Source organism: Pogoniulus pusillus, chromosome Z (assembly GCF_015220805.1).
Source record: "Pogoniulus pusillus isolate bPogPus1 chromosome Z, bPogPus1.pri, whole genome shotgun sequence".
Classification (NCBI taxonomy): Eukaryota; Metazoa; Chordata; class Aves; order Piciformes; family Lybiidae; genus Pogoniulus; species Pogoniulus pusillus.
Window position 1 is genome coordinate 102,974,773 of NC_087309.1, and position 27,131 is coordinate 103,001,903.

A 27,131-nucleotide genomic window follows, 5' to 3' on the forward strand; every position below is an offset into this window, starting at 1 on the left:
GGACTTCAGCAAGGCCTTTGACACTGTCCCCCACAGCAAACTGCTGGCTAAGCTGTCAGCCCATGGCTTGGATGGCAACACTCTGTGCTGGGTGAGGAGCTGGCTGGAGGGCTGAGCCCAGAGAGTGGTGGTGAATGGTGCCACATCCAGCTGGTGGCTGTCACTAGTGGTGTCCCTCAGGAATCTGTGCTGGGCCCCATCCTCTTTAACATCTTCATAGATGATCTGGATGAGGACATGGAGTCAGTCATCAGCAAGTTTGCAGATGACACCAAGCTGGGGGCAGATGTGACTGAGTTGGAGGGCAGAAGGGCTCTGCAGTGGGACCTTGACCACCTGGACAGATGGGCAGAGTCCAATGGGATGGGGTTCAAAAGCTCCAAGTGCAGGGTGCTGCACTTTGGCCACAACAACCCCATGGAGAGATACAGGCTGGGGTCGGAGTGGCTGGAGAGCAGCCAGACAGAGAGGGATCTGGGGGTGCTGATTGATACCTGCCTGAACATGAGCCAGCAGTGTGCCCAGGTGGCCAAGAGAGCCAGTGGCATCCTGGCCTGCATCAGGAATGGTGAGGTCAGCAGGAGCAGGGAGGTCATTCTGCCCCTGTACTCTGCACTGGTTAGACCTCACCTTGAGTACTGTGTTCAGTTCTGGGCCCCCCAGTTTAGGAGGGACGTTGAGATGCTTGAGCGTGTCCAGAGAAGGGCAACGAGGCTGGTGAGAGGCCTTGAGCACAGCCCTACAAGGAGAGGCTGAGGGAGCTGGGATTGTTTAGCCTGGAGAAGAGGAGGCTCAGGGGTGACCTTATTGCTGTCTACAACTACCTGAGGGGAGGTTGTGGCCAGTAGGAGGTTGCTCTCTTCTCCCAGGTGGCCAGCACCAGAACGAGAGGACACAGCCTCAGGCTGCGCCAGGGGAGATTTAGGCTGGAGGTGAGGAGAAAGTTCTTCACTGAGAGAGTCATTGGACACTGGAATGGGCTGCCCGGGGAGGTGGTGGAGTCGCCGTCCCTGGGGCTGTTCAAGGCAAGATTGGATGTGGCACTTGGTGCCATGGTCTAGCCTTGAGCTCTGTGGTAAAGGGTTGGACTTGATGATCTGTGAGGTCTCTTCCAACCTTGGTGATACTGTGATGCTATGATACTAAACCACTCTGTGATTCTGCGTGTTTGTCACTTGGTCAAACAAATTTGACTCATCTCTTAGAATCAGTTTCCAATTGAATACTGAGTACAGGAATATTTTAATTTTGTTTTTAAATCCTTGTCTTAGCTTACGTTGGGATAGTCAGTCTACCTAGGACAGTAAATATTACAAAGTGTGTTTCTTGTAAGAATGAGTACTACTCCTTTAAACATTTTAAGTGATTGCCTGCTTCTTTTCCAATATGACGCAAGTGTTTTGTAAATGCAGTCTGTGGCACTTTCTGCGTGTGTTCAGAGATGGTCACCTGTTAATTGTCCTGGGTTTGTAGATAGGGAGAAGAAGTTGTAGAATTTTGACGTTTTAACCCACTGCTAAATAATTCATTTGCAGATTTTGACCTAAACCCCTTTGAAGTATATTTGCCCAAGAGGAAGTAAAGAGGTTCCTCCCAATAACTTCTGGCCAGTGTGGCTATCACTAACGTTCAAGAGGAGGGATGAGATGGCCTTTCTCTTAGCTTTCATGTTCAGTCCTATCCAGCAGACTTCTCTGTGCTTGCAGTTGAAATTTGTCTGGCAGATTCCTCAGATGACTTCACAATCACTTCCAGAGAAGAAGCCCTGTATCTCTGTCCTCTGCAGCTATGCTCTTTACTTCCTCCCGCTGTGCACATTCTCTATTTCTTCAACCACAGGGGTCCAGAAGTACTTTAGATTCTGGTACCACTCCAGGAAAGGCAGCAGGCAGCCAGAATAGTGTGCTGGAAAAAAAGACTGTGGCAAAAGCCCACTCAGCCTGGAGTAGAATTAGGGCAAATAGGTTGCAGACTCTGTATGATAAGCTTAACCCATCTGCAAGGTACTCAAGAGCTGGAATGGATGGGAGTGGTTTGGTCTGCTGTCATATAAGCAGTCTTGTCTTCTTCTGTCACTCTTAAGAATACTGCAGATGGCCCAACCTTCTCACTCAGAATCAGGGCAGACTGTGCAGAGTGTGTCTGGGTCCCTTGAGAATGAGAAATCAAGAACACAAATCAGTTTCATCAAACAGGAGATTAGTTTCTCCTGCTTTTGTTGGTGTTTGATGAAAACAGAAATCATAACTGCACAGAAATGGGAACTTCTTCAGGCCAAACCCCTAGAGTTCAATTTGTTACCATGCAAAACAAAGCCAGACCAACAACTCACACTTCCAATGCAGATGTTTTAGTAGGGCTGACATCTGAAGGTAGTTTGAGAAGATTATTTTTTTTCTCCCTAGTCTTAAATGTATTAAATACAAAGTGTTTTCCTTTAGAAGAATGGGAAGGATGAATGGAACTTTGTGGAGGGGGCAGGGTTGGAGTTGAGAATGATTAATTTTACAGAAGTGTGTATAATACAATTAATTATATAGTCTAGTTTTAGCCAGATTGGTTGGCCGTAATTTGGACCTGATAGATCTGAAACAAACTACGATACAAATGAGCACTGAGTGGCAGTTTTTTGTTAGTGTAGGGCTTAAAGGCATGGCAAAATCTCCCTCTGTGTATGTCTGTGCAGCTGTGTTAATTTCACACAGAGCTGCGTCCTATTGTGACAACCTAAGATCTGGCTCCTTCTTCTGGCCATGAGGCAAATCTGCTGGTTTGGTTTTTTTCCATGACAGCAAAAGAAGTGTTCTAAGGATAGCTAAAACAATAAGTGGATTTTTTGGCCCAGAAAGTTGAAACAAAGGGTGTTCCCTTGTAAATGCTGTAGTAAATACCCATGCAGAGTTTCCATCTCCTTGCAGTGTGTAGTTTGTTTCTCAGACAAGAATGCCAGAAGATAAAGTACGAGAACTTTCCTACATTGTGGCTGTTAGTGCTGTATGTTTTGTTTTACTGATTACTGCTATTAGTTCCAGCCTGTTTGTTGGTTATGGCTTTACAGAGTAGTCCATAATGTAATGTTCCTTTTGCTGTTGGCAGGCCTCCCTTCAACTCCATTTTTTATTGCTTTATGACAGAAAAGTGTTTGTTACATTCTGTGTTCCCCTAGAAAAACTATTCTCTGGAAATACATGTAGATGGTATTAAACACTGCACAGAGATAGTGACAGGAAGCAGTGTTCTAGTGGAGTGCAGTAACACCTACATCCGCACAGGCTGGCAATACTCTGAATCACATTGATTTAAAAGTATGTATTTATATTCTGAGTTTAATGTCTGTGTAGGAACACCTAGAGCTTTGAAAGAAATGTTGTCTCGTTACTACGTTTTCTCTTCCTGCTCCTCATGTAATACTTCACTCATCTGCTGCCCTCAGAGCATGCCATGTAGACTGCTCAGGCCTGGGAACATCAGTGTGATGGTTTGGGGGTTACCCCGCCCCCCCACACTTTTGAATTTGCCCCAGCTAACTCAGACGGACCCTGGGAATATAGATGAAGCAATTTATTTACAGCTAGCAAAATTTACAAGCAGCTATTTACAATATATACAGTTATATACAGTTATATACAGAAATATACAAAGGATAAACAATACAGAAGCACAACTCCCCTCCCAGAAACCTGAGTCCCCAGGAGGGGCTCTCAAACCACCCCAACACCTCCCCCGGCCCCTCTCAACCTTACCCCAGTTCTCAGGAAGAATAGAGGTGCAGCCAAGAGGTTAGGGAGCAGGGTTAGTAGGAGCAGGGTTAATGAGATGTGACCAGGTCTAAGGCAAAAGCAAGAGTGAGAAACAAAATGGAGAAAGTTTTTTTCTTCTTCCCAGAGTTCTCAGCGTGACTGTGAGAGAAGTTGACATCAATTGTTTTCATTTCACTGCCTGTTATCTAGTTCTTCTACCAAAACATTCCAGCTTGCTTCAAACTAGCACAATCAGTCTGTTAAATGCAGCCATTAACTAGTTTAATCTTATTCATCTTTTGTACCTCTGTGGTGCAAAGGTGCTCTAGGTCTTAAGACAGAGGACACAGAAGATGGATTTGCCTGCAGTAGTAAGAAGTGCTGCAAAAGTTTCTCTTTCAAGTAGCTCAGTTTATAAGATGAGGTTTTTGTAAGTGCAAGGAGAGTAAGAGGCTGAGTATCCTTATTCTGAGAAGTCTTAGTGTCAACAGAGAACATCAGGAATGCTTGCCAAACCTCCTGGTTATATACTGGAAGAGCTGCATGTAATTAGGCAAGTGTTTCTTTTGGACTAATTATCTGTCTCACATTGGCATTAGTTTGTATACCTAAATATACTCTGGTCCTCTAGCCCTATTGTCAGCTTGGCAAAAGGTATCACCTGATATGAAAATATTTCATTTCCCTCTTTACAGATTCTAAGCTTCTGACTAGTGAGAATCAAAATAAGCAGTCACTTGCCAATCATTTCACTCCAAATTTTATGTGCTTATGAGTGGTACAGGAGTAAAACACATCCATAAAATGTACTCTTTTTTTATTTCTGAATGGCAATTTAAAATACAACACCATTTTTACAACATGGCACTTCTACGAGTACCCTTCTTGACTGTCCAGAAGCACTTCACAAAGCTGTCCTAGTGGTAGCACCAGGGGTGTTGGTTAGATTGTGGCACGTAAGTACACAAAGGCAAGGACCCTTGGTCTTCATTACTTACTTGATTTCAGCAATGTGAGTAGCCAAACTGTATTCATGTATTGCTTTTTTGGTTAGACAAGTAACCCACTGGGTGCCCACAGTGCAAATCCATGAGAACAGAAGTAATGTGGTTACAAAAAATTGGGCTAAAAAGGAGCATGTCAGACTTAGACACTGAGGGGCTCTTCAGTGTACCCAGCTGAGGATTATCTTCATTCCTACCTTTTCCACTACCTAGCAGTGATGCTCCTTTTCGGTACTCATCCACAATAATAGCTCTCCTAGCCTAGATGATGGAGAAGTTTGGCCAAGAAGAAGTACTAAGCTACAGTAACTCCAAGAGCAGTTTGCGTGGCCTTCAGTTCTAGTTGGCAAATGAGATCTCATGCTCTACCAACCTCCAGGATTCTTCTGGCTTCACTCTGGTGGTAGCTCTTCACCATCAGCAGCAGTCCTTCAGCTGCTGCCTGGACACTTTCTGCTACATCATAGGCAAGAAAGCAACTTGCACCCTGAGAACACATGGGAAGGCACTTCCTGCCTTCTCATTCCCTCTCTTCTTTTGTCTACTTGTCTCTCAAGATGCAGGTGATGGATAACAGCTGTTACTTGTCTGTTTTTTTTTTCCTCAAGGCTGAAGCACAGACAAATATCAAAGGCAATGAGTTCAGGGTCTGTGAATAGGAAAGTTGTCTGAAAACTCTTTTAAGTTTCATGCCCAGGGATGTTAGGAATTAATTTATTCTCATTACTTTTAAGGTCATTTTTGGGAGGCCTCCTACGTTGAAATAGAAAATGCAATGCCTCATGTATTCCTGCGTCAGAGAGTAAGTTTATCATCTGTCACTTGTATTCTTCACTGGCTCACAGTGCAAGAAATTAGCTGAGAATTTGGCTTCAGCTCAGGAAAGAATGGGATGTTTTTAGACAGCTTTAATTACCTTCTGAATCTAACTAATTGGAATCAAATGCTATTTAGGAATAGATTTTCTTCCTGGCGGTTAATAATTGTCTTAGGTCCATTAAGCAGTGATTTAATAATTTTTGCATCATACCTTTTCTTTTGCTCCAGGTTGCAGTTAAGAATGCTGCTTCCTTCTTGTTTTCCATCTGCAGGTGTAGATGGCCTCATTCATGGCAAAAGAGCTCAGAAAAAGGGCTTGCATTTAGAGAAGAAGAAGGTAGGGCTGTGACAGACCTTTTTTTCTTCCCAAAACATACAAAGGATCTCCTTGCCCCTAGGAAAAATAGCAGTGAACTCTTTCTTCAAGTTGGGAGTAATACCTTTGAAGCTGAGAAGGAGATGGAGAAGTGGGACACAGAGCAGCTTCACTTTGATACATAAAGAGGCTGAGCACCTGATAGGTCTTGAAAGAATCTCACTGATGTTTACCTTCTTCTTTTCTGGCAGCAGCGATTAACTATTCTAATTTAAACAGCTGCACTTGAATAATGTTTTTGGATGTTACAGGATGCTCTCTTAGTATGTGTCTTGTCAAAACTATTAGCAAAAGGGAGCATTTTGAACACTTGACTTGCTAGTCAGGGATTCCTGCTTTATGAGAGAACTCCTGCACTGCAGACTGCTGGGTCTTGGCAGAATGGTTAAAGCATGAAGACCAGGTTGCTACTGTCTATTTGATTTCAGAAATATTTTAATTGAGCTTCATCATAGAAGGGAGCTTTGTTAGACTGAGGAATAAGACTGTTCATTTGTTGTGGTACTACAACATAACCTTTTAATCTTTTGTGCCATTTGTAGTAATACAGTTCGCTTTGTTGGCAGGCATGGGACTTGAAACACATTCATTCCTTCAGTACAGATCTGAGGTGATCCTCTTATTTGCAGCTGGTGTCGCTTTAGGAAGAGTCAGATTTGTCCTTGAGGACTTGCTTTATGTCTTGCAAAGTGATGAGAGGGGAGAAGGACAAGGAAAAGTTGGGGCAGATGAAATGAGAAGCTGTCACTTCTCCAAATGTTTCTTTATCAAGCCGCAGTTAATGGCGAGCACAAGGACACAGTGTTTTCTCAGTGCTCTGGCTTTCAGTAACAAGACTCTATCCTGATCTGCATACTTAGATAATTTTAAAAGAATTCAGAAGATCCTGTCAGTTTCCATAAGAGTTTTGCATGAGGAATGGAGAGTGGGATTTATGGCATTTTTTTCACAGTAAATCATGGGTATCAGTAGCGATTCCAGGAATTAAGTGGAAACTATAACATTGAGATTACAACAGTTTACTGAACTCTATGCAGGGGTAGCTGGGCTAGTTTCACAATATGTGAAAAAATAGTTGGCAAAACCACCACTTTTTGTTGTCTGATTACTGGTCTGAGCCATTGCATGTGCTTCAACTCTCTTAAGTTAACCAAAAACTGTCTGACTCCTACCCTAGGCTGCTAAGTAAATAAACATGGAAATAGTGACATATGTTCTCCATCTGCACAGTCATGTGGTGTATCTTCAGTGCTCAAAAATGTTACTTAATAGGAGTATAATCACTGTTGTTGAAAAGTATATTAAATGATAAAAATAAGGGATGTGGAAAAGAGGCCAAGTTTGGCACCTAATGCAGTAGTGACAGTTTATTGAGAGTCTGGCAGAAATGCCTTCACTTTCCTGTTTATGATAGCTTTTACTTGCTGCATTCCCCATCTGTGATTCAGCAACTGGAACAACTCTGATCTACACAGAAACTGGCCAGAAATAGGTATCATTTTTTTTTCTTCATAGTCATACACAACAGCAGCTGCTGGGAGTGAGTATTGGAGGCAACAGCAGAAAAGGAAGTATTTCACATCAGAGGAGTAATATAATTCAAGACCATACAAGATTCTGTTAATTATTCGGCAGAAGGCAAATTCACAGTTTTTGTTTGAATGAGAAGGAGAATATCTGAGATGTGGAGTCTGTGACCTCTCCTGGATTCCCTCTGCAATGTGCTACTCTCAGGAATGCCAGTTAGCTCACTCAGTTGGACCAGTGAGTTTTCAGTTATGCTTTGAAGTGTAACTTAAAAGTTAAGCCCAACAATCATCAAACACAAATCTGTGTTGAAGTCGCTGTGTAGGTGAACACATTGGAATTGGATCTTGAACCACCAGGAACCTTCTTCACTGTGAGACTGTCTTGTCTTTGAGATGCCAATTCTTTATTTGGGCTAAAATTACCTCTGAGGAATCCCAGTAGAAGATGATCTGTTGAGTTAATCATGTAACATAAGACTTTTGCTTCCTGCTTTTGGAAGAAATTTCAACTGTGCTGGTGGAGTCGTGGTGATTTCAGTGTGTCCCAAAAGATACAGACACTGGGACAAATCTTCATTTCTGTTTAGCTTTCTCTTGGTATAGCACATCAAGTGTTGTTGAATAACAGGTGTTTTTTTGTTCTCAGTTCAGACTTCTATTCCTCTTTTTCCAGGTAGTTCCTTTTTCTAGTTGTGGATAAAGGAGGATTAGGTCTTGCTCTCCAGCATGTGCCTCTAGCTCATGCAGAAGCGAACATCATGTAGTCCAGCCCAGATGGAACTTTTTCAGTCCTGTGATATACCTGACTGACATCACTTGGGATTTGGTCTAGAGAAGATTTTGGCCTTTTTGGCATCTGGTAGTTGCTTGTTATTCTACCTTGTTAGGGACATGACAGATTGATGGATTTGTTGGCACAGTTACAGAATCACAGAAACATTCAGGTTGTGAAAGACTAAGTCCAACCGATCACCCTACTCCACAGGGTGCGCCCTAAACCATATCTCCAAGCATCCAAGTGACTTTTAAACACATCCAGGGATGGTGAATCAGCCACCTCCCTTGGCAGCCCATTCTAGTGCCTGACTACTCGTTCATGAAAAAAAATTCCTATTGTCCAGTCTCTTCCAACCTGGTTCATTCTGTGATTCTATAATAAACCTCCCCTGTCGCAGTGTGAGGCCATTCCCTCTTGTTCTATCACTAATTACCTGTGAGAAGAGACCAGCACCAACTTCTCTACAGTGTCTTTTCAGGTAGTTGCAGAGAGTGATGAGGTCTCCCCTCAGCCTCACCTTTTTCAACCCAAACAGTCCCAGCTCATTCAATTACTCTTCATAAGATTTATTCTCCAGGCCTTTCACCAGCTTCCTTGGCCTCCTCTGCCTCTCATATTGAGGTGCCCAAAACTGAACACAATACTCAAGGTGTGGCCTCACCAGAACAGAATACAAGGGGATGATCTCCTCCCTACTCCTGCTGGACACATAATTTCTAGTACAAGCCAGTATGCCATTGGCTTTCTTGGTCACCTGAGCACACTGCTGGCTCGTATTGAGTTGCTTTTTGATTACAACCGCCGTGTCCCTTTCCACCAGACAGCTTTCCAGCCACACTTCCCAAAGCTTGCAGCATTGCCTGGGGTTGTTGTGTCCCAAGTACAGGACTTGACATTTGGCCTTGTTGAAGCTCATGCCATTGACATTAGCCCATCAATTAAATCTATCCAAGTCCCTCTGTAGAGCCTCCCCACCCTCCTGCAGATCAACACTGCCACCTAACTTGGTGTCATCTTTGAACTTCCTGATGACACACTCTGTGTCTTCATCAAGGCCATCAATATAGATGTTAAACAGAAGTGGTCCTGACACTGAGCTCTTGGGGACACCACTTGTGACTGTCTGCCAGCTGGATTTAACTCCATTGATCATTAGGATGAGGATTAATAAAAAGTAACAAAAGGTGTGGAGTGACTGTGCTCCCTGCATTTATTTTGAATCGCTCTCTGCAGATGTGTCCACCCTTTCCCTTCTTGGACCACAGCCCTTTGTGCCAGTTGAAAGGAAGGCTGCAACTAATTGATATATGATACAGTGACTGGACCAGGCCTAAAGAAACCTGGTCTTCCAGTGTCTTCAGAGAGGACAGATATTAGTGCTCTGAAACAGGTATTTACTCATCTGTGTGTAGCACAAAGTGAACAAAATGTTTTGATGCCTTTTGCTAGAATTTGCTTCAACATGTCAGTATGCTTTTTAGTTTTAAAAAAGCAAAACTATTAACTTCAAAGCAAGTGCATTAAAATAAGTGCACTTAGGACAGGATGGCAATGTTCCTTTTCAGTGTTTATGTATTTAAATAGCAGGAAGCTATCCAGAGGTCATGGGCACATAGAACAGTCCTACTGAAAGTAGCATGTTCTGCCATACCAGAAGTGATCAAGGTTTACTGAGAAGTGTATGTATGTGATGATTGTGAAGCCTATGCCCAGAGAAGCCTACAATATAGTAGTTTTGCTCTGAGCAAAACATTACTGGAATTGGATTTATTTCCTCTATGATGTTATGGTCTGATTGTATGCAGAGTTTTGGATGTAAAATCATAGGATCATAGAATCGACCAGGTTGGTCACCTCTGAGCCTCCTCTTTTCCAGGCTAAACAACCCCAGCTCCCTCAGCCTCTTCTTGTAGGGTTTGTGTTCCAGGCCCCTCACCAGCTTCATTGCCCTTCTCTGGATGCGTTCCAGTATCTCAACATCTCTCTTGAACTGGGGAGCCCAGAACTGGACACAGTACTTAAGGTGTGGCCTGACCAGTGCCGAGTACAAGAGGAGAATAACCTCCTTCACTTACATCTAAATAAATTAATGTCTTTTTTTTTTTTCCCCTGTCAGACTCTACACAGACAACTAAGCTAATTTACCAGAAAGATCTTTTTGTAGTTTTGGAATTTCTGTCACTGTGTTTTAGAAATAAGTAGAAGCATGAGGACACAAATTGCATCCAAATTAAAATGTGCTGGTGTGAGCGTATGTCTGTAGCTAGTAGGTGCATTCATGCTTACTGTGCATATGCCCTCCAAATGTATCACCCAAAGCTAGATTTGGTGTCTGCACACAGCAGACCTGTAAACACCACCTAAAATGCCACTGAAGTTTTAAACCAAAAGTCCTTCATTTCAGTACAAGAATGCGCAATTTTCTGTGTGTACAAATTGCTGAAGTTGGCAGGATATGTCTTGTATAATTGGAGCTTTGGAGCTTCAATGAACTGTGAGTAGGCTGCTTTATTTTTTCCTAAAGTCTGTTTTTATGGTTGTAAAACATTTAAAATACTTCTTAAAGGTCTGTGTTCTTGCAGAGCATAGCCATTCAAGTATGAATCTGTTTAAGGCACTCACCATGTTTTTAACATTTAATAATAGTCAAGCTGCTTTTTAAAGAAGACTGGGCACAAGTGGATTTTCTGTATGTTTTCAGTCCTGCTGCTGTTAATGAGAAGGATATTCTGCAATCAGAATCGTTTTGGTGATCCTATATAAATGTCTAGGCCCCAAGCCTACGTGGGGATGCTCAGCACAGTTGTGGCTTGTGGACACACCTTTGTCGAATGTCCTGGTAGACATCCTGAATTTTACAAGTCGAGATAGCTCTTGGGCTTATGTTCTTCAGCAGACAGACTGTCCTCCGTGCTGCATATGCTTAGAGATACTGAGATGAGATGTTCACCCAAAGGACTGCATCTCCTTCCAGGGAACTTTACAGTTATTCAGCTCTGTGGGAGAGGATCCAAGATTCTCAACTTTATCGTGAGCAGGTTATTTCAACTGAAAGTTTGTTATGACTGTTTAAAGTGCTTAAAGATTTAGAGATAGATCATCCCACAGTGTCATTCCAAATGCTGCTGCCAACTTGATAATGGAATATTACAGTTCTGATTCTGTAAACTCAGTGAAAAGGTTTGAGTCAACCCCTCCTCATGCATCATGCACAGAAGTAGCTAAACTGGCTTGTTTCTGCTTGTTCTTTCCAGTGAGGAAATTTGTAAATGTAATAAAAAGATGGAGCAAAATACATCAAATAGGAACAGAAATTACATCTACCTTCTTAAATTGCTAATCATCTTGCTTTGAGAGGGATGCTTAAGGAATATTGACAAAGAGCAGATAGATGAGCAGGTTCAATGCTGCCTGAAATTAATGCAGAGCACATGCTGAGGATAACAGGAGGTATTAAAAGAGTTGGAGAACATGCTGAGACTTAGTGGAAATCCTTCCCTGATCCTTATACTTAAAGGCAAGCTCGAGGTTTTCTTTTGCGGCCTCTGTACATGTCATACATGTCAAATGTTTAACTAAAGCCACTTCATTGCCTATTTTTTTGTAATCCTGGCATGCTTCTGGCTCCTGTTTTTTTTTTTTTTTTAATGGCACCACACATGTTGCAAACTGCAGAAAGGTGTATTACAGTATCTGCTAATGGTTTAGATTTTTCTCCTTAGCTTTACAAAGGCATTTCATGGGCACAAAATGCCTGTTCTGTCAAACCTGCCATATATGAGATTTGTTTTTAAAGTCTGTCTTCCCAGATAATGTCCATGTGACAATAAACACTGTAACACCTGGAGGTAATCTCTACACTAGAGACCCAGCGTATGGAAAGACTTTGAGAAGCAGACTTAAAGATCTCAGGGGAGGTTTAGATTGGAAATCAGGAAAAATTTCTTTGTTGCAAGAGTCGTCAGGCCTTGGAACAGGCTGCCCAGGGAGGTGATGAAGTCACCATCCCTGGAGGTGTTCAAGAAGTGTGTGGACATGGCACTTGGGAACATGGCTTAATGGCCATGGTGGTGTTAGATCAGTGGATGGACTTGATGGTCTTGGAGTCCTTTTCCAACTGAAACAATCCTGTGATTCTGCGTGCAGGTCTAATGACATATATTTTATAGGCCAGGATAGTCTTTTTATCTCCTGGCCCGAGTCAGACATTTTTTGGCTTGTAAACACCAGTGAAGAGACCCACAGGTATTGTTCATTACTTGGTTTAGTAGAATAAACTTGAAAATTATGGAATCCTGGGGCACATTGGTGTCCCAGTATTTGCAGAATACAACAGTTAAGCAACAGCCAAGAGATATCAGTGTGAAATGCATGGAGAAGACAGGTGACTGGAGAGTTTCATGCAATTGTTGCTTCCATCAGTATGCCTCCCATGTTAACTCACATCCTTCATCCACAAATGAATGGTGCGGGAGCAGCAGAATGGTTTCAGAGACAGGAGGGAGGGTAGGGCACCACTTCATGCTAGTACTGCAGAACATCCCAAATTCTTCCTCTGCTGCAGCAGTAAATGAGAAAGCATCAGATGTCCATTGCTATTTGTGTTACAGGGATCTCCATTTCCTCTATGACACTGAACATTGTCCTAGGAAAGCATTTGGCACACTGTTGTTGCAGGGAATTGAATACAAACATACAGTGATCATTGTTTAAAGATTCTGTGACCTATGGATTGCTTCATTTTTAGTAGGTACTAGCAAACCAAAATAGGAATAGGTGCCCATGGTACACTCTGATTCTGGGATAGACTCACCAATCTATTATGTTGAGTGATTACCCATGTAATCCCTGTCATAGAAGTAATTACAGTAGCATAAAACTAGTTTCATTAAGTGGCAAACTATTCTTTCTTCCCTCGTTGGGGATTGAGTTATAAAGACTATTTATGTATTCGGATTTTCATCAATGTGTCATTTCATTCAGGCTTTACACATATGGGGGAAAAATCAGAATTACAGTCTGCAATCATCAGCATAGCAGTGCAGGAATAGAGCTCAGGTTCATGCAGGAGTGAGCAAATATATTGCCTAGATGATTCCTGCCATATCCTTCAAAAGATAAACTCTTAATCGGATCATTCATTAGCATCAAGTGTGGAAAAAACAGCTCATGCTAAGGATTACTTAGAACATGTAGTTAGTGTGAGAAATTATGCATTAAAAAAAATCCCAAATCCCTCCAATTAATCTTTGAATTTGACTCTCCTCTTACACTGAACCAGTGAGTTAGATGCATTGGAGTAGCTGGAGAGGAAACTGAGCTTGCCTACTCTCTCAGGATTTCAGAAGATTTACATTTTTAAGGCAGAGTTGTTTATCTTTTAAAATTTGTGAAGGATCGTGACCACACATCACAGAATAGGAGCCTGTGACACATGATCTCTACCTGTTTAAATCCAGACAGCAGCCTTTATGCCATCATAGGGGTTCAATTCAGGCTGGCTTAACTTTGCCACTGGCTTTAGTATTTGCAGTTTAAAAAAAATCCAAACTGATTAGTACGTCTTGAATGTTTGGTGAAACTGTGAAATATACCTTATTTTATGTTGCCAATTTTGCAGTGTTAAATTCTTCTTGCCTGGAGATTAAAATACCAAATTTGTCATTATTGCTGTCAGGCAGAGCAGAATTATTCCTACTTAATTTGAAGGTGTGCCCTTTGATTTTTTTGGTGGACTTCCCTAAATTCCCATGTCCGTTGTTCAGCTTCAGACAGTGTCTTGACATACTGTTATGCTCTCAATACATATACCTTGACTGAAATGTGGTCTGTGTTTGTAGCAAACCTGTGTCCTATTTCCTTTCAAGTGATTTATTTTCTATACACAGCTTCATTGTTTTTGATAAGAGAGTAAGAACATCTTTTCCACTGGTGCTCCAGTGTTCAAAAATGGAAGACACATACTGGATTTTCTTTTTTTTTTTTTTTTTTTTCAGTTAGTTGTATACCCTAGGAGAGCATAACTGAGGATGAAGATGCAGGAGGCATGCTGAAGTAAGCATGTATTGTTCTGTTCCCACTTTTGGTCAGAAGATTATGGCACTATAATCATCTTGCACAAAAGAAACTGAATGTGAATAATTTGTCTGTGCAAACAGGTTGTTGTTGAAAGCAACTTCACTGCAAGCCATCTTGGTGTGCATGGGGAGTCTGAGCCCTGTGCTTCCACTTAGCATACTGATCTTTGCTTCCAGGTACCCTTTCGTTCCTGTAACAAAGAAGTAATCCTCTGATGTAACTCAGCATTCACTGTTCTGATCTCAAGAGAAGAAACACATTATACAAAAAGCATTTCCTTGCTTCTGGGCAGAGAACAACATGGTTCACATGTAGGTGGCAGTTCACTCTTTTGTTGAGAAGATCGTACATGCAGACGTGCACAGAAGTGCCCTCTCTGTTTAGAAGATGGTATTTCCCCATTTTAATTCTTGCCTTTTTTGTCATTCTTGACAGTGCCAGATGATTAACACCAAGGTTCATTCATAACAATGTTTTGAGCCTTTTTATACCATCGAATTATCAGCAAGCAGAAGCAAGCCTTTAAAATAAAGTGTAAATTGTTTTTTACAGATTGGCACTGGAGAAGGTGTTCTGTCCCTGAAGTCAGTTTTTGCAGGTATAGAGGGCATTGTTGGTTGGCTGCAGCCTGGTAACTTGAATGCAAAGAAAATTTGGCTGTGCTTAGTGCTCAGAAGAGACTCTGGAGAGGTACCTGTGAGGTCAGCCATGGGTGGGGCCGGGCGTGCTCTTCAAATTTGCTTGCCCCTTTGCTTCTGAATACATTGCCATCTGTAGACTTGGGCCATGCTGTGATGCTATCTGGAGCAGAAGGTGGTGGATCTACAGTCTAGCTAGGTCAGGACAAGACCTACAACAGATGGCTGAGTATCTGCTCTTCTTCAGCTGATTTTTTGATAGTTTTAACCTAATCCATGGCCAGACTAACCTCTACAGCTGTGCAAGAAATGCACAGAGGTCAGCATGCTTATGCTCCATTCTTAAATCATCTCTTGGCATCACAGAATAGACTGTGTGATCTCACTTGCTTGGAAATAGCTCTGTAACCAGATGTTATCTTGTGGAAATCTTGAATGTAGCTTGTGTGGAGCTTCATAGCTGAATGTATCAAGGGAAGATGAGCAGTTTAGCAACTTGTTCTTGGAGAAAAATCTGCATGAAAAAAAATAGATAGGGTGCAGTTTGACTTCTTAGAAATGCAGTGGGAATCAGTAGAAGCAGCAATAATAATTTAAGCAGAATGATTTACTTCCTGCAGCTTTGCTGGAAAGATTAAATTGTAAGTGTAATTTCCTAATTAACCATTTTTATCTAAGCCACACTGATTCAAAGCCCCAGGCAAATTGCTACAACGTTAAAAGTGTCCATGTTGTAGGATTGATGGGTTGATTGTTTTTGTCCCATAGTTCTCTGAACAGAAACAGAAAAGAGCTGCTTCTTCTTCATCTGAGGTGAGGTTGCAAGAAAGAGAGAAGTTAGGTTAAGCTTTTGTCACTTTGTTGTTTTGTTTTAATTAAACACTTGATTTAGATGTCATTATATATGTCCCACACAGAACAGAAGATACTGATTTGCTTTCACTGCCCCATGGTGCTTTGTCATACAGCAGATCCCTTGTGATGCTTAACATGCACTCTTTTCTGCATCCTTTTGGATGCAGTTCATGACTTTGTGACTTTAGGTTTTACAGGGTTGCACAGAGGGTTCCAAAAAGTGCCAGAGGAAAGTGTTTCAAGGATTTTGGAGTAATAACTCTGATACTTCAATCTTCACAGTATCATAGTATCACAGTATCATCAAGGTTGGAAGAGACCTCATAGATCATCAAGTCCAACCCTTTACCACAGTGCCCAAGGCTAGACCATGGCACCAAGTGCCACGTCCAATCTTGCCTTGAACAGCTCCAGGGGCGGCGACTCCACCACCTCCCCGGGCAGCCCATTCCAGTGTCCAATGACTCTCTCAGTGAAGAACTTTCTCCTCACCTCCAGCCTAAATTTCCCCTGGTGCAGCCTGAGGCTGTGTCCTCTTGTTCTGGCGCTGGCCACCTGAGAGAAGAGAGCAACCTCCTCCTGGCCACAACCACCCCTCAGGTAGTTGTAGACAGCAATAAGGTCACCCCTGACCCTCCTCTTCTCCAGGCTAAACAATCCCAGCTCCCTCAGCCTCTCCTCGTAGGGCTGTGCTCAAGGCCTCTCACCAGCCTCGTCGCCCTTCTCTGGACACGCTCAAGCACCTCAGTGTCCTTCCTAAACTTCTGAAGCATAAGAGAATATTTCAGAGAGACACAATATCAAAGGAGGGGATTTGTTCACAGAAGAGAGTGTCAGTCCAAAAGGCTTGTCTGGGGTGAAAAGAGCAGGTGAGCTATAGGAAAGGGATTTATTTTTAGCAAGTGCTTTTTCGAAAGTCCCAAAATAAAAATTCCCAGCTCTAATTCTGCCATTTTTCCTTCTTAAATGCTTTGATATATACTTACATTCTTTACTGCTAATGCATTTTTGTTTTAACAGCATGTTCAATATACAGGTTTATGAAGCCAATTTACAGCATATGAAATCACCCCCTAACTGCTAGCATCTTGGTTGCTTTCTTCAAAATAAAGCTGCACTTTTTCTTTTAAAAGAAAACAAAAAAAAATAATCTGTGGAAGCTATTCAAAAGACCTCCTTCTTCTGGAAAGAATCATGGAATAGTTTGTGTTGGATGTGACCTACAAAGGTCATCTAGTCCTGTGCTCCTGCAGTCAGCAGAGACATCTTCCACTAGATCAGGCTGCTCAGAACCTTATCAAGCATGACAATTAATATCTCCAGGGCAACCTATTGCAGTGTTCCTCCACCCTCATGGCACAGAACTTGTTCCTAACATCCAATCTAAATCTCCTCTAATTCCAAACCATTGCCCCTTGTCCTATCATGGCAGACCTTTGAACACAGTCCCTTTCCAGCATTCTTCTAGGCCCCCTTCAGGAACTGGAAGGCTACTCTTAGGTCCTCTCAGAGCCTTCTCCAGGCAAAAAAAACCTCTGCTGCCTCAGTCTGTCCTCATAGGAGAGTGCAAATTGTTCATATGAGTTGACTTTTTAAGGTGTAATCCCTAAAATTTGGCTAATGAAAGTCAATTCTTACATAACAGGTAAGAAAAAAAATGTTTTATTTTTGTTGTGGTATTTTTTTGTGTGTTTTGGTTGTTTTGTTTTTTTTTCCTGTTGTCTGAAGAATAGAAAGTCATTTTCACTAATTAGCCAGGAGCCAGGGTATCTTAGGTCCTAACTGACAAAACAAACTGATCTGGTCTAGTATCTACAAAAGAAAAGAGTGATACTGTCAAAATCTGTGAACTTCAGGAAATATGCCCAAATAAGAGAAATTTGCTCCAGTAGCAGAGCACACCTGACTACCTAAAGGGGAAAACACCTGAGGATATTTATGGCTGTTCAGTTCTTTCTAGCATCCAGAGCTACATCAGAAGGTGCAAAGTGACTGTCTTGACAGGAGGAAATGACAGCCTGATTTTCAGCTTGCAAGAAAAAATGTAGCTATTAGGAACACTTGCAGACAGTCAACCTAACAAAGTGAGATCTTTTTTCCATCTGAGTTTCAGTGTTACGACTGCATAACCTTCTAGAATACTTACTGAAGGTTGCATCAGGAGGTATGTTTATCAGCACAGCTGTCTTCAAGTTTTGTTCAAATAGTAATCTGATCCCTTCATCAGTACCTGTTAATCAGTCACTCCTCTGTTTCTCACATCATTCTATTGAAATAAGTAAAAATAATTATGTTGGGTTCTTGAAAAATAGAATTCAAGACAGAGAGAGGTATAGCTCAGATTTATCCAGGCAGTAAGTTCTTAGGTGAGATATGCCTTTTCCCTATGCATTTTTAAATGCCTTTGAAGACATCTTCTGAGTCTTTTTAAGTCTTGTGCTTATATAGGTGCACAGGTAAAAACATTAAATGGGATACAATTGAGTGCAAGAGCTTCAGGGAGCAGTTGGAGCAGTTGCTTTGATTAATTGTTTCTTTGTTTCTGATTAATAAATTATATCAAGTGTACAATCATAACTTGTAATTAACAACAGGCTAAAGCAACACACCTGAAAAATTATGCTATCTGTGAAGGGTGAATATCTTGAACTTCTTTCCGTTGTGTTTTCTTTTGTCCAACAGCTTGCCCACCAGGAACATACAAGCCTGAAGGTTCACCAGGTGGAATCAGCACTTGCATCTCCTGCCCGGATGAGAATCACACTTCTCCACCAGGAAGTACCTCCATTGAGGATTGTACATGCCGGGAGGGATATCGTGCTGTAGGACAAAGTTGTGAAGGTAAATGTTTCCATCCAGGAACAGAATACCCTGGGAATGCACAATAAAGTGCTTGGACCATTTTGTTACTTGTGTTCGCAGTGTCAGACTGCATTCAAGATTTTCTGTGTCATTCCAGGACGGCAGAAGTACCAAGATGCTAGTTGGAAATTAAAACAAGTTGTTTTCTTTCAGTAGCCTGTTGCACCCTAGCTAACGTCATAACTCTCTTGCGGTTGTTTGATTATGCAGTTGTTCACTGCCCTGAGCTGAAGCCCCCTGAAAATGGCTATTTTGTCCAGAATGTCTGCAACAATTACTTTGACGCTGCCTGCGGGATCCGATGCAAAGCAGGATTTGACCTTGTGGGAAGCAGCATCCGGCTTTGTCAGCCAAATGGCCAGTGGTCTGGAGCAGGGGCTACTTGCAGAGGTATGGATGTCAGGTGTTTTCCTGTTGGATTAGTTTGTTCTTCAAACTGATTTCCTCTGCTCACTATGTAGCTGGATATGTAAATCAGATACTGTGGCAAAGGAATGTTCCAAAGGTAAACTCCTATTGCCATTGCTGTTTCCCTCCTTATTGAAACAGAAGTAGGACATCTACAAGAGGAAGTGCAGATCAGTATTTACTAGTCAGGCATTCTTTTGCAAGTTAATCTTCATTCTTCTTCCTTAAATCTCTCTCCAAGTAATTTCTATCAGTTATGTAAATCCAGTGAACCTGCCAAGAAGTCATATAACAGAACCCTAACACATGGATAGTTTAGAGTATCCACCAGTGTGATGGTTTGGGCTCTTACCCACCCCCCCACACTTTGTATTTGCCCCAGCTAACTCAGACAGACCCTGGGAATATAGATGAAGCAATTTATTTACAGCTAGCAGAATTTACAAGCAGCTATTTACAATATATACAGTTATATACAATTATATACAGAAATATATTAAAGGATAAACAATACAAAAGCACAACTCCCCTCCCAGAAACCTGAGTCCCCAGGACTCCCAACCTTACCCCAGTTCTCAGGAAGAAGAGAGGTGCGGGGGAGGTGTTGGGGTGATTTGAAAGCCCCTCCTGGGGACTCAGGTTTCTGGGAGGGGAGTTGTGCTTTTGTATTGTTTATCCTTTAATATATTTCTGTATATAATTGTATATAACTGTATATATTGTAAATAGCTGCTTGTAAATTCTGCTAGCTGTAAATAAATTGCTTCATCTATATTCCCAGGGTCTGTCTGAGTTAGCAGGGGCAAATACAAAGTGTGGGGGGGCGGGTAAGAGCCCAAACCATCACATTTTTTAATTGGCGCCCAACGTGGGGCTAGATATATTGGAGTGATTGGAAATTAGCTCTGGGAATTAAGATGAAGCTAATCAAGCAGCTGTTGTACTTGGTGGGGATTATTGTGTGGCCTGTTTTCTGGTTTTTTGTGTACAATTGGATCAAAGATCAAATTGGTTATTTTTTGCTTCATGTAGTTTTTAAGAAGGTCAAAGCTAAGCTTTCAAGCATGTTCTGGAGCTGGGGTGATTTTATTCTTGGTTATGCTGGTTTTAATATCTCTGAGAATATTACTAGTGATATTACAAGAGCTTTTGTCAATAATGTTACAATCAATTGAGGTTCTGCTTTATCTACTGCTCTCATGAGGGTCATCCAGCCCCAAACTGAACAGTAACAGTTTCTCAGCAATCTTCCCCCCCCCAGGAAGTGTCTGAAGGCAAAGGCAGAAGAGAAAAAATGGAGAAAGTTTACTTCTTCCCAGAGTTCTCAGCATGACTGTGAGAGAAGGAGACACAATTGTTTTTCATTCCACTGCCTGTTATCAAGTTCTTTTACCAAAACATTCCAGCTTGCTTCTAACTAGCACAACCAGATTCGTGGTATAGACAGGCATTGGGAGGCAATATCCATGTAGCAGTTGCATTTTGCTTTTTTACAGAAAAGTTTATTCTTAAGAAAAACAGCATACCTTGGGCCTTAAGCATAGTCTTCAGGAGGATTTTGAGTGGAGTTTCACTAGGGGACAACTGACAGTATCCTAAAAGTTCACTGTAATGAGAATGTCACCTGGAAAATAAATAAACTGAAGGTTGGAAAGGGAGGACACAGGGGTGAGAGCATCCTGAAAAACATTATTTCTGGATCTCTTCTGCTTATACAGGAACACAGCTTGCTTTGTTATCTCTGACAGAGATTGGGTTCTTGATGATATAGAAGGGGTCCTGCATCCCAGTGTAATCCTCTTAGGTATGTCTTCTATGGAAAGCCTGAAAAAAAAACAGCTAGCAGCCCTCATCTCAACAACCACAACATGTTTAACTTAAGTTGGATGCACTTGACATTAGTATGCTTCACTAGAACCAGTACATAAAGTGAATGACCTCCTTCTGTAGCCTTGACCTTGAGTTCAGGAAAGTAGACAAGGTAGATCCCTGGAGTCATCAGCACTTTTTGCCATTACAACAAACTTTGCAGCCCTTAAGGAAACAACAAGTCATGGTTCTGAAAGAAGGCATCAGAGCTAAAGAACAGGTCCTCAGGACATTTTTATATAGCAGTTCACTTCTGCTTACATTGCAGGACTACTCATCAGATAATCTAGGAAAGCATAGTGTTCCTTTATAGCTTCCAGTGACATAAGGCAGGAAGGAGAATCTTTCAGTAGAAGATAAAGAGCTGGCGAGTACCATGGCAGTGTATTCAAAAACTAGACTTAGGGATGTTGACTTTGCAGCAGCAAATACACAGACTGAAGATACCACTTCAGATACATTGGGATACTGGGAAAGAACAATTGCTTGTCAAAGCTTTTGTCACATGGTGTCCTCCAGTGCAAAAAACCTGTTGAGAGCTGCAGTCAGCTACAAGGAAAGGATCCTTCATCTTCTCTGTCTGTGAAGAAGTGGAAGATTCTAGTGCTTGGAAAACTTCTTGGAGGATTTAAAAATACTTGTCTTTTGGGTATTAGGTGCATGGGAGATTGGGAAGAGAACAGTTTGTCTTGATGTTGAGTTTATTTGCTTTGAAGCACTGGAAGAATATGTTTTTGCCATTCCACATCATACCAAAGACTTCCAATTAAGAAAAAAATACTGAAAAAATCTGCCTTTATGTGTGCTGGATCTGCCAGTCTCAATTCAGACTATGAAAGGGAGCAAGATCAAAGGCACAATTTATAGCTATCATGTTAATCCCAGCAGTATTTTATCACATAATATTGAAAGTGAGAGTGAAGGAAAATCCCTTTGCACTGCTTTGGATTTTAACATTAAACACTCCTCAGTTGTTCTGTGAGTTAAAATCTGCTGTGCTATTGGAAAGTGATTAATGCAGTCACATCATGCAATGAACACTGACCTATGAAATAGACAACTACAAAGCATGTATTTAATGCAGAAAATGTTATTAAGAAAAAATACTGTTGTTGTTTTAATTACCTCCATGGTAATATTTCTTGGTCATGGAAAATGCCTTATTGACAAGAGGCTGGATTTGTGTTTGATGCATGGAGCCATAACCAGGATAACACGGGCTCAGTTAAACATTTCTGCCTGACCTGAGCTGAGACATGAGTAAGCATGAGCATTGCAACACTGGGGAGGCAGGAGTACATCAGCTCTGCAGGCCTCCCAGGTGAGGGGGGCTTACCATGTAGTGAAAGGGAGTGTCTTCTCTGTAGGCTCATGAACATTTCTGAGAGCCTCTTCAGTGCTCTTCGTTCATTCAAGCTTCCTCACTAAGGCCGTATTTTGGTAGCATTTTGTTCCTTTTACCACAGTTGGGTGTTAAAGGCTTCCACAGAAACCTTGGAAGTGAAAGCCTGTATAAAGGATGTGTAGTTCAGACGCATAAATGTCTGTCTTAGCAACTCTGCTACAGTTAATACAACATAACAGGAAGCTTTTCTGAAGCTCAGTGTGCCTCTTGCAAGAGAGAAGTTTAGAGATCTTCTTTATACTCTTAAATGCACTTCCTAGAGGATGCCTAGGGGGCAGACTCTTTTTTTTAGCACTCGTACTGATACAGTTGTTGGTTTTTTTAAGGACTTTATTTAATGTGTGAATTTTGTATCTCTGAGGGGCTTGTAGTTGGTGGCTTTTATAGAGTTGCCTCTCATTTGAAGGACCACTCCAGGCACCTGTTCAGTCTGTGTCTCCACTTGTAGGTATGTCCTGTCTCATCAGTGAAAACTGAAAAAACACTAGGATAAGGAGACAGTTTCCAGTCTGGCTTAATTTTAAGTGCATTTGGAGAGGAGCTTGTGGTTTTCTTCCTACTTGGAGGCAGAAAATACTGGTTAGTTGGTAAAATCGGCATCTCAAACCACAGGGGAAGTCATCCAGATCTCTAAAGCCATCCATCCTCGAAGCTTGCCCACCTGCCAGGAAGATCATCACAAGCTGTGGAAAACAATCCTGGGAGAACAGGCTTAGGAAACTGCAGTCTGTTTTTTTTTTTTTTTGAGCAGTCATAATGTTTGCCCTTGTGTGATTTTTCTCCCTGATAAGTAAACCTGCTGTGCAGTGTCTGCCAGGTTCAGACGAGAGCAGAATTTTCAGCTGTGTGAATTTTCCACAGGTTTTGGAAAATCAGTAGGTGATTTTTGAAGAGTGGCATAAATTATTGAAGGAAAAGATGCAGTATGACCTCAGGAGGCATCTACACTTTTGTGGTGGCTGTCATCCAGTTGCCATATTTGTATCATCATCACATAATCACACAGAATCGCAGAATTTTAGGGGTTAGAAGAGACCTTAAAAGTCCAACTTGCTTGCCGGAGCAGGATCACCCAAAATAGGTCGCACGGGAACACAACCAGGTGAACTTTCAATGTCTCCAGACAACCTCTGTGGTCAGCCCCTTTCAGTATTTTCTCCAAGCTAAAGAGACCCAGCTCCCTCAGCCCTTCCTCATAGGAGAGGTGACTCCTCAGGCATCTTTGTGGCTCTGCACTGGAGTCCTTCAAGCAAGGCAGTTCCCTGTCCTTGAACTGAGAGGCCTAGAACTGGGCACAGTATTTGAGATATAGCCGCACCAGGGCAAAGTAGAAAGGGAAGATCTACTAACCACACCCCATCTAACACACCCCTGGATATCACTGATATTCTTGCCCACAAGGTCACATTGCTGGCTCTTGGACATCCTTTTGTCTACCAGGACCCCAGGTTGCTTTCACCTGCACTGCTCTCCAACGGATCAGTCTCCAACCTATATTGGTACAGGGCCAGACAGCAGGTCTATTCAAGGGACCTAGGGGACAGGCAGTCTGCATGTAACTTAGAGTCTTCTTGAGAGGGAAGCAAGAGGACAAAAAGGAAGCATAAGAGGAGAGCTGGAGGCAGTGCAAAGAAAAGAGACCCTAATAGAGGAGCTCAATGTTATGACACTGAAACAACATAAATCAAGGCCACATCAGTGCTGTTACATTTTTCTTCTTACTATAATTCGGCTGTTCTGCCGTCACTCTTATTTGCAGTGTAGACTTGTACTAGATTGTATCACTAGGATTCAGTAACAAAACTCTAAGAGTGTCTGAGGATTGCTATTCATGCCTCACTTCCCTTTCTGCAAGTGCATGCTGCACAGCGCAAGCCAGTAGCTGTCACACCCCTGAACACCTTGGCTAACTCCAGTTCTCAGTACTGCCTAGTGAACTGGTGTTTTTTTTTCCCTTTGCAGTTCGAACGTGTCCCAAACTTGAGGCTCCTGAAAATGGACACATTAATTGTTCAACACCTGATATTGCCTATAAGACAGTTTGTTTTGTGACCTGCAATGAGGGCTATGAAATAGAAGGAAACACCAAACTCACCTGCTTGGGAACCTCACAGTGGGATTCAAAGGAACCAAAATGTGTGGGTAAGTATCCAAATCATCTCTGTCTCTTCATGTCAAGAGTGCAGCCTTGCCTGATAGGCTGTCACATGTGGGAAACTCTGCGTGCTTTAATATCTGGTGAAGCTAATACAGGAGTGAGGACTTGGTTATGGATATTTTATGCAGCTCTTAAAAGCTGGGGAGGAAGGGGAATGGACTTTGTATATGTATAAAATGACAGATTATCATTGACATCCAGCACAGAGAGCTGATAACTGAAAGGCTGTTGCATCTGCTGAGTGTTATGACTGTCACATGATGTGTTCCAGGAAACTTGCAAGTTGTAGGTCTGTAATATAGATTAAATGTGAACATCCAGGGCTTGAGTTACCATCTTAAAGCTAAAGATGACCTCCAGACAAGAACTAGGAGATGTTAGCCAAGCACTGTGTGTGCCTTATAGAGAGAGACATGGAGGTAACCACTTTGCTGAACTCCCAGCAGGAAGTAAGAATGTAGACAAACTGGGGACTAAGCAACTGTAAGGCAGGATTCAGAGGTCACAACATCTGTGCGGGAGTCCATATGCATATACTGCTGTCCCAGAAGTAACAGATTGTTGACTTCCATTTAGGACTAGTGGCAGACACTGACTTAGAAAGGTAAGAGGAGAAATCCAGTTGAAACACTTCCAAGAGCAGACTACAAAAAAAACCCAAACAAACCCACACACTTAACATCCATCAATTCAGAAGCAGATCCGGTGCTGACTAAAGTCAGAGTGAAGTGCTTTTCACCAGGGTGCAGCAAATATAATGCCAGCAGTGTGACTTGTCTTCAACCTGTGGCTATTTTTTGCTTTCTTCACTGCAGGCTTTAAAATGTGGACTTTGAGTGAGACAGGAATAAATTTCTAGCTGCAGATCTGCTCTCTAAAATGATGAAAATATTCCAGAAGTGTTAATTTATCAATAGAGTTTGTCAAGAGATCTTAATCTTTTTTCTGTTAAAGTCAGTGGAAAAACTTCAATTAACTTCAAAAGGAAGAGACCCTGAAATCCTGTTGGAAGATTATAATTGGAAGATTAACTGTATTCATCAGCTGAATTTATCCTTCCTAGCTTAGCATTTTGATTATTAAAATCCAGCTCTACTCTGTATCAGAAGATTTCTTTCACACCATGCAATATTGCTTCCATTCCAGGATTACCCATGGCAGTAGCTTATTTCTGCTGAGTCTGAGAAATCTAGTATAAAAGTTACCTTTGATTGTCAAAGAAGGAAGAGTGCTGTCTGGAAACTGCCTTGGCTACTGCTTGTGTGGCTGGTGTTCAGAACAAGCTTTCTGAGATTTTTATTCAGTAGAGAAGTGTGGAGTTTAAACTAGTGAGGGATACACATCAGAAGATTTGTGTTGTGTCCTCAAAACCCACCCTTCGTACACCTTTTCTGAATGTTCACTGTTATCATGAATCTGTTTATTTTCAGTCTGAACAGCTCCTAACTCTCACTTCTGAATTAATTCATGAAAGTGTGATGGTTTGGGTGTTACCCACCCCCCCTCCCACCCCACTTTGGAAAAGCACCCAGACTAGACTCAGCAGCTCTGGAAATTGAATGAAGCTTTATATTTACAGGTTACCACAATATACAAGCAGTATTTACAATATATACAGTTATATACAGAAATAGATGAGTTTAGAAAGTAATACAGAAACAAAACAGCCCTCCCAGAAACCTGAGTCCCCAGGAGGGGCTTTCAACCACCCTTCCACCTTCCCCCTACCCATTAACGTTACCCAAGATCTTGCCGTATGTTCAAGGTAGTATGGAGGGTCGGCCAGGGGGATTAGGAAGCAGGTGGATTGGTCACAAAGACGACAGGTTAGGTTGGAAAGAGAAGTGCAGCCCCAAAGCCCAGAGGGTAACGTGTTATCTGTATTCATGTTCTAGTTCTTATACATCTCAGCAAGCCTATGAGTGCAACAGACATCACCACTGTCTCTCTTTCACAGCCTGTAATCTAATTCTTCTCACCAAAACATTCTAGCTAGCTTCAAACTAGCACAGAAAAATACCAGAAATCCTGGTACTTAGGCATTTTTAATTGACAGTTGATTCATTTCCTCAGCCTAGAGAAGAGAGGAGTCTGGAGAGACCTTATAGCTGCCTTTCAATACCTGAAGGGATTCTACAGAAAGGCTGGAGAGGGACTTTTCATAGTGATAGGAGGGAATGGTTTTAAGCTGAAGTACAGTACGTTTTGACTGGACCTTAAGAGGAAGTTCTTCAGTAAGGGGATGTTTGGACCCTGGAGTAGGCTGCCCAGTGAGGTTGTGGATGCCTCAAGGGTGTTCAAGACCAGGTTGGATGAGGCCTTGGGCAGCCAAGTCTAGTTGAGAGACATCACTGCCCATGGCAGAGATGTTTAAGTAGATGATCTCTAAGGTCCCTTCCAACCTAAGCTGTTCTATGTTTCTGTGATTCTGTGGTTTCCTACCCTTCAGTTTGGAATATAAAGGGGAATTAAGTTCAGTCTCTTACCCTGAAACAAAGTTCTGGAACTTAAGGGTACTCTTTGAATTCTTTTTCTGAATGCTTTTAACTATGAATACTTAACATATTTAAAAGTTAGCTCGCTGTGACTATACTACAGCCATCTGTAACCAT

General features: G+C 41.9%; 1 protein-coding gene across 1 annotated transcript in view; it reads left to right on the forward strand.

Annotated features, from left to right (window-relative positions):
• Positions 1 to 27,131, forward strand: part of SVEP1 (sushi, von Willebrand factor type A, EGF and pentraxin domain containing 1) — a 148,223-nt gene that overhangs the window by 36,185 nt on the left and 84,907 nt on the right. Inside the window, exons 4-6 of the mRNA XM_064176755.1 lie at positions 18,500 to 18,658; positions 18,890 to 19,069; positions 24,324 to 24,503. Of these exons, the coding sequence (XP_064032825.1) occupies positions 18,500 to 18,658; positions 18,890 to 19,069; positions 24,324 to 24,503 (519 nt within the window). The remainder of the gene's footprint in view (positions 1 to 18,499; positions 18,659 to 18,889; positions 19,070 to 24,323; positions 24,504 to 27,131) is intronic.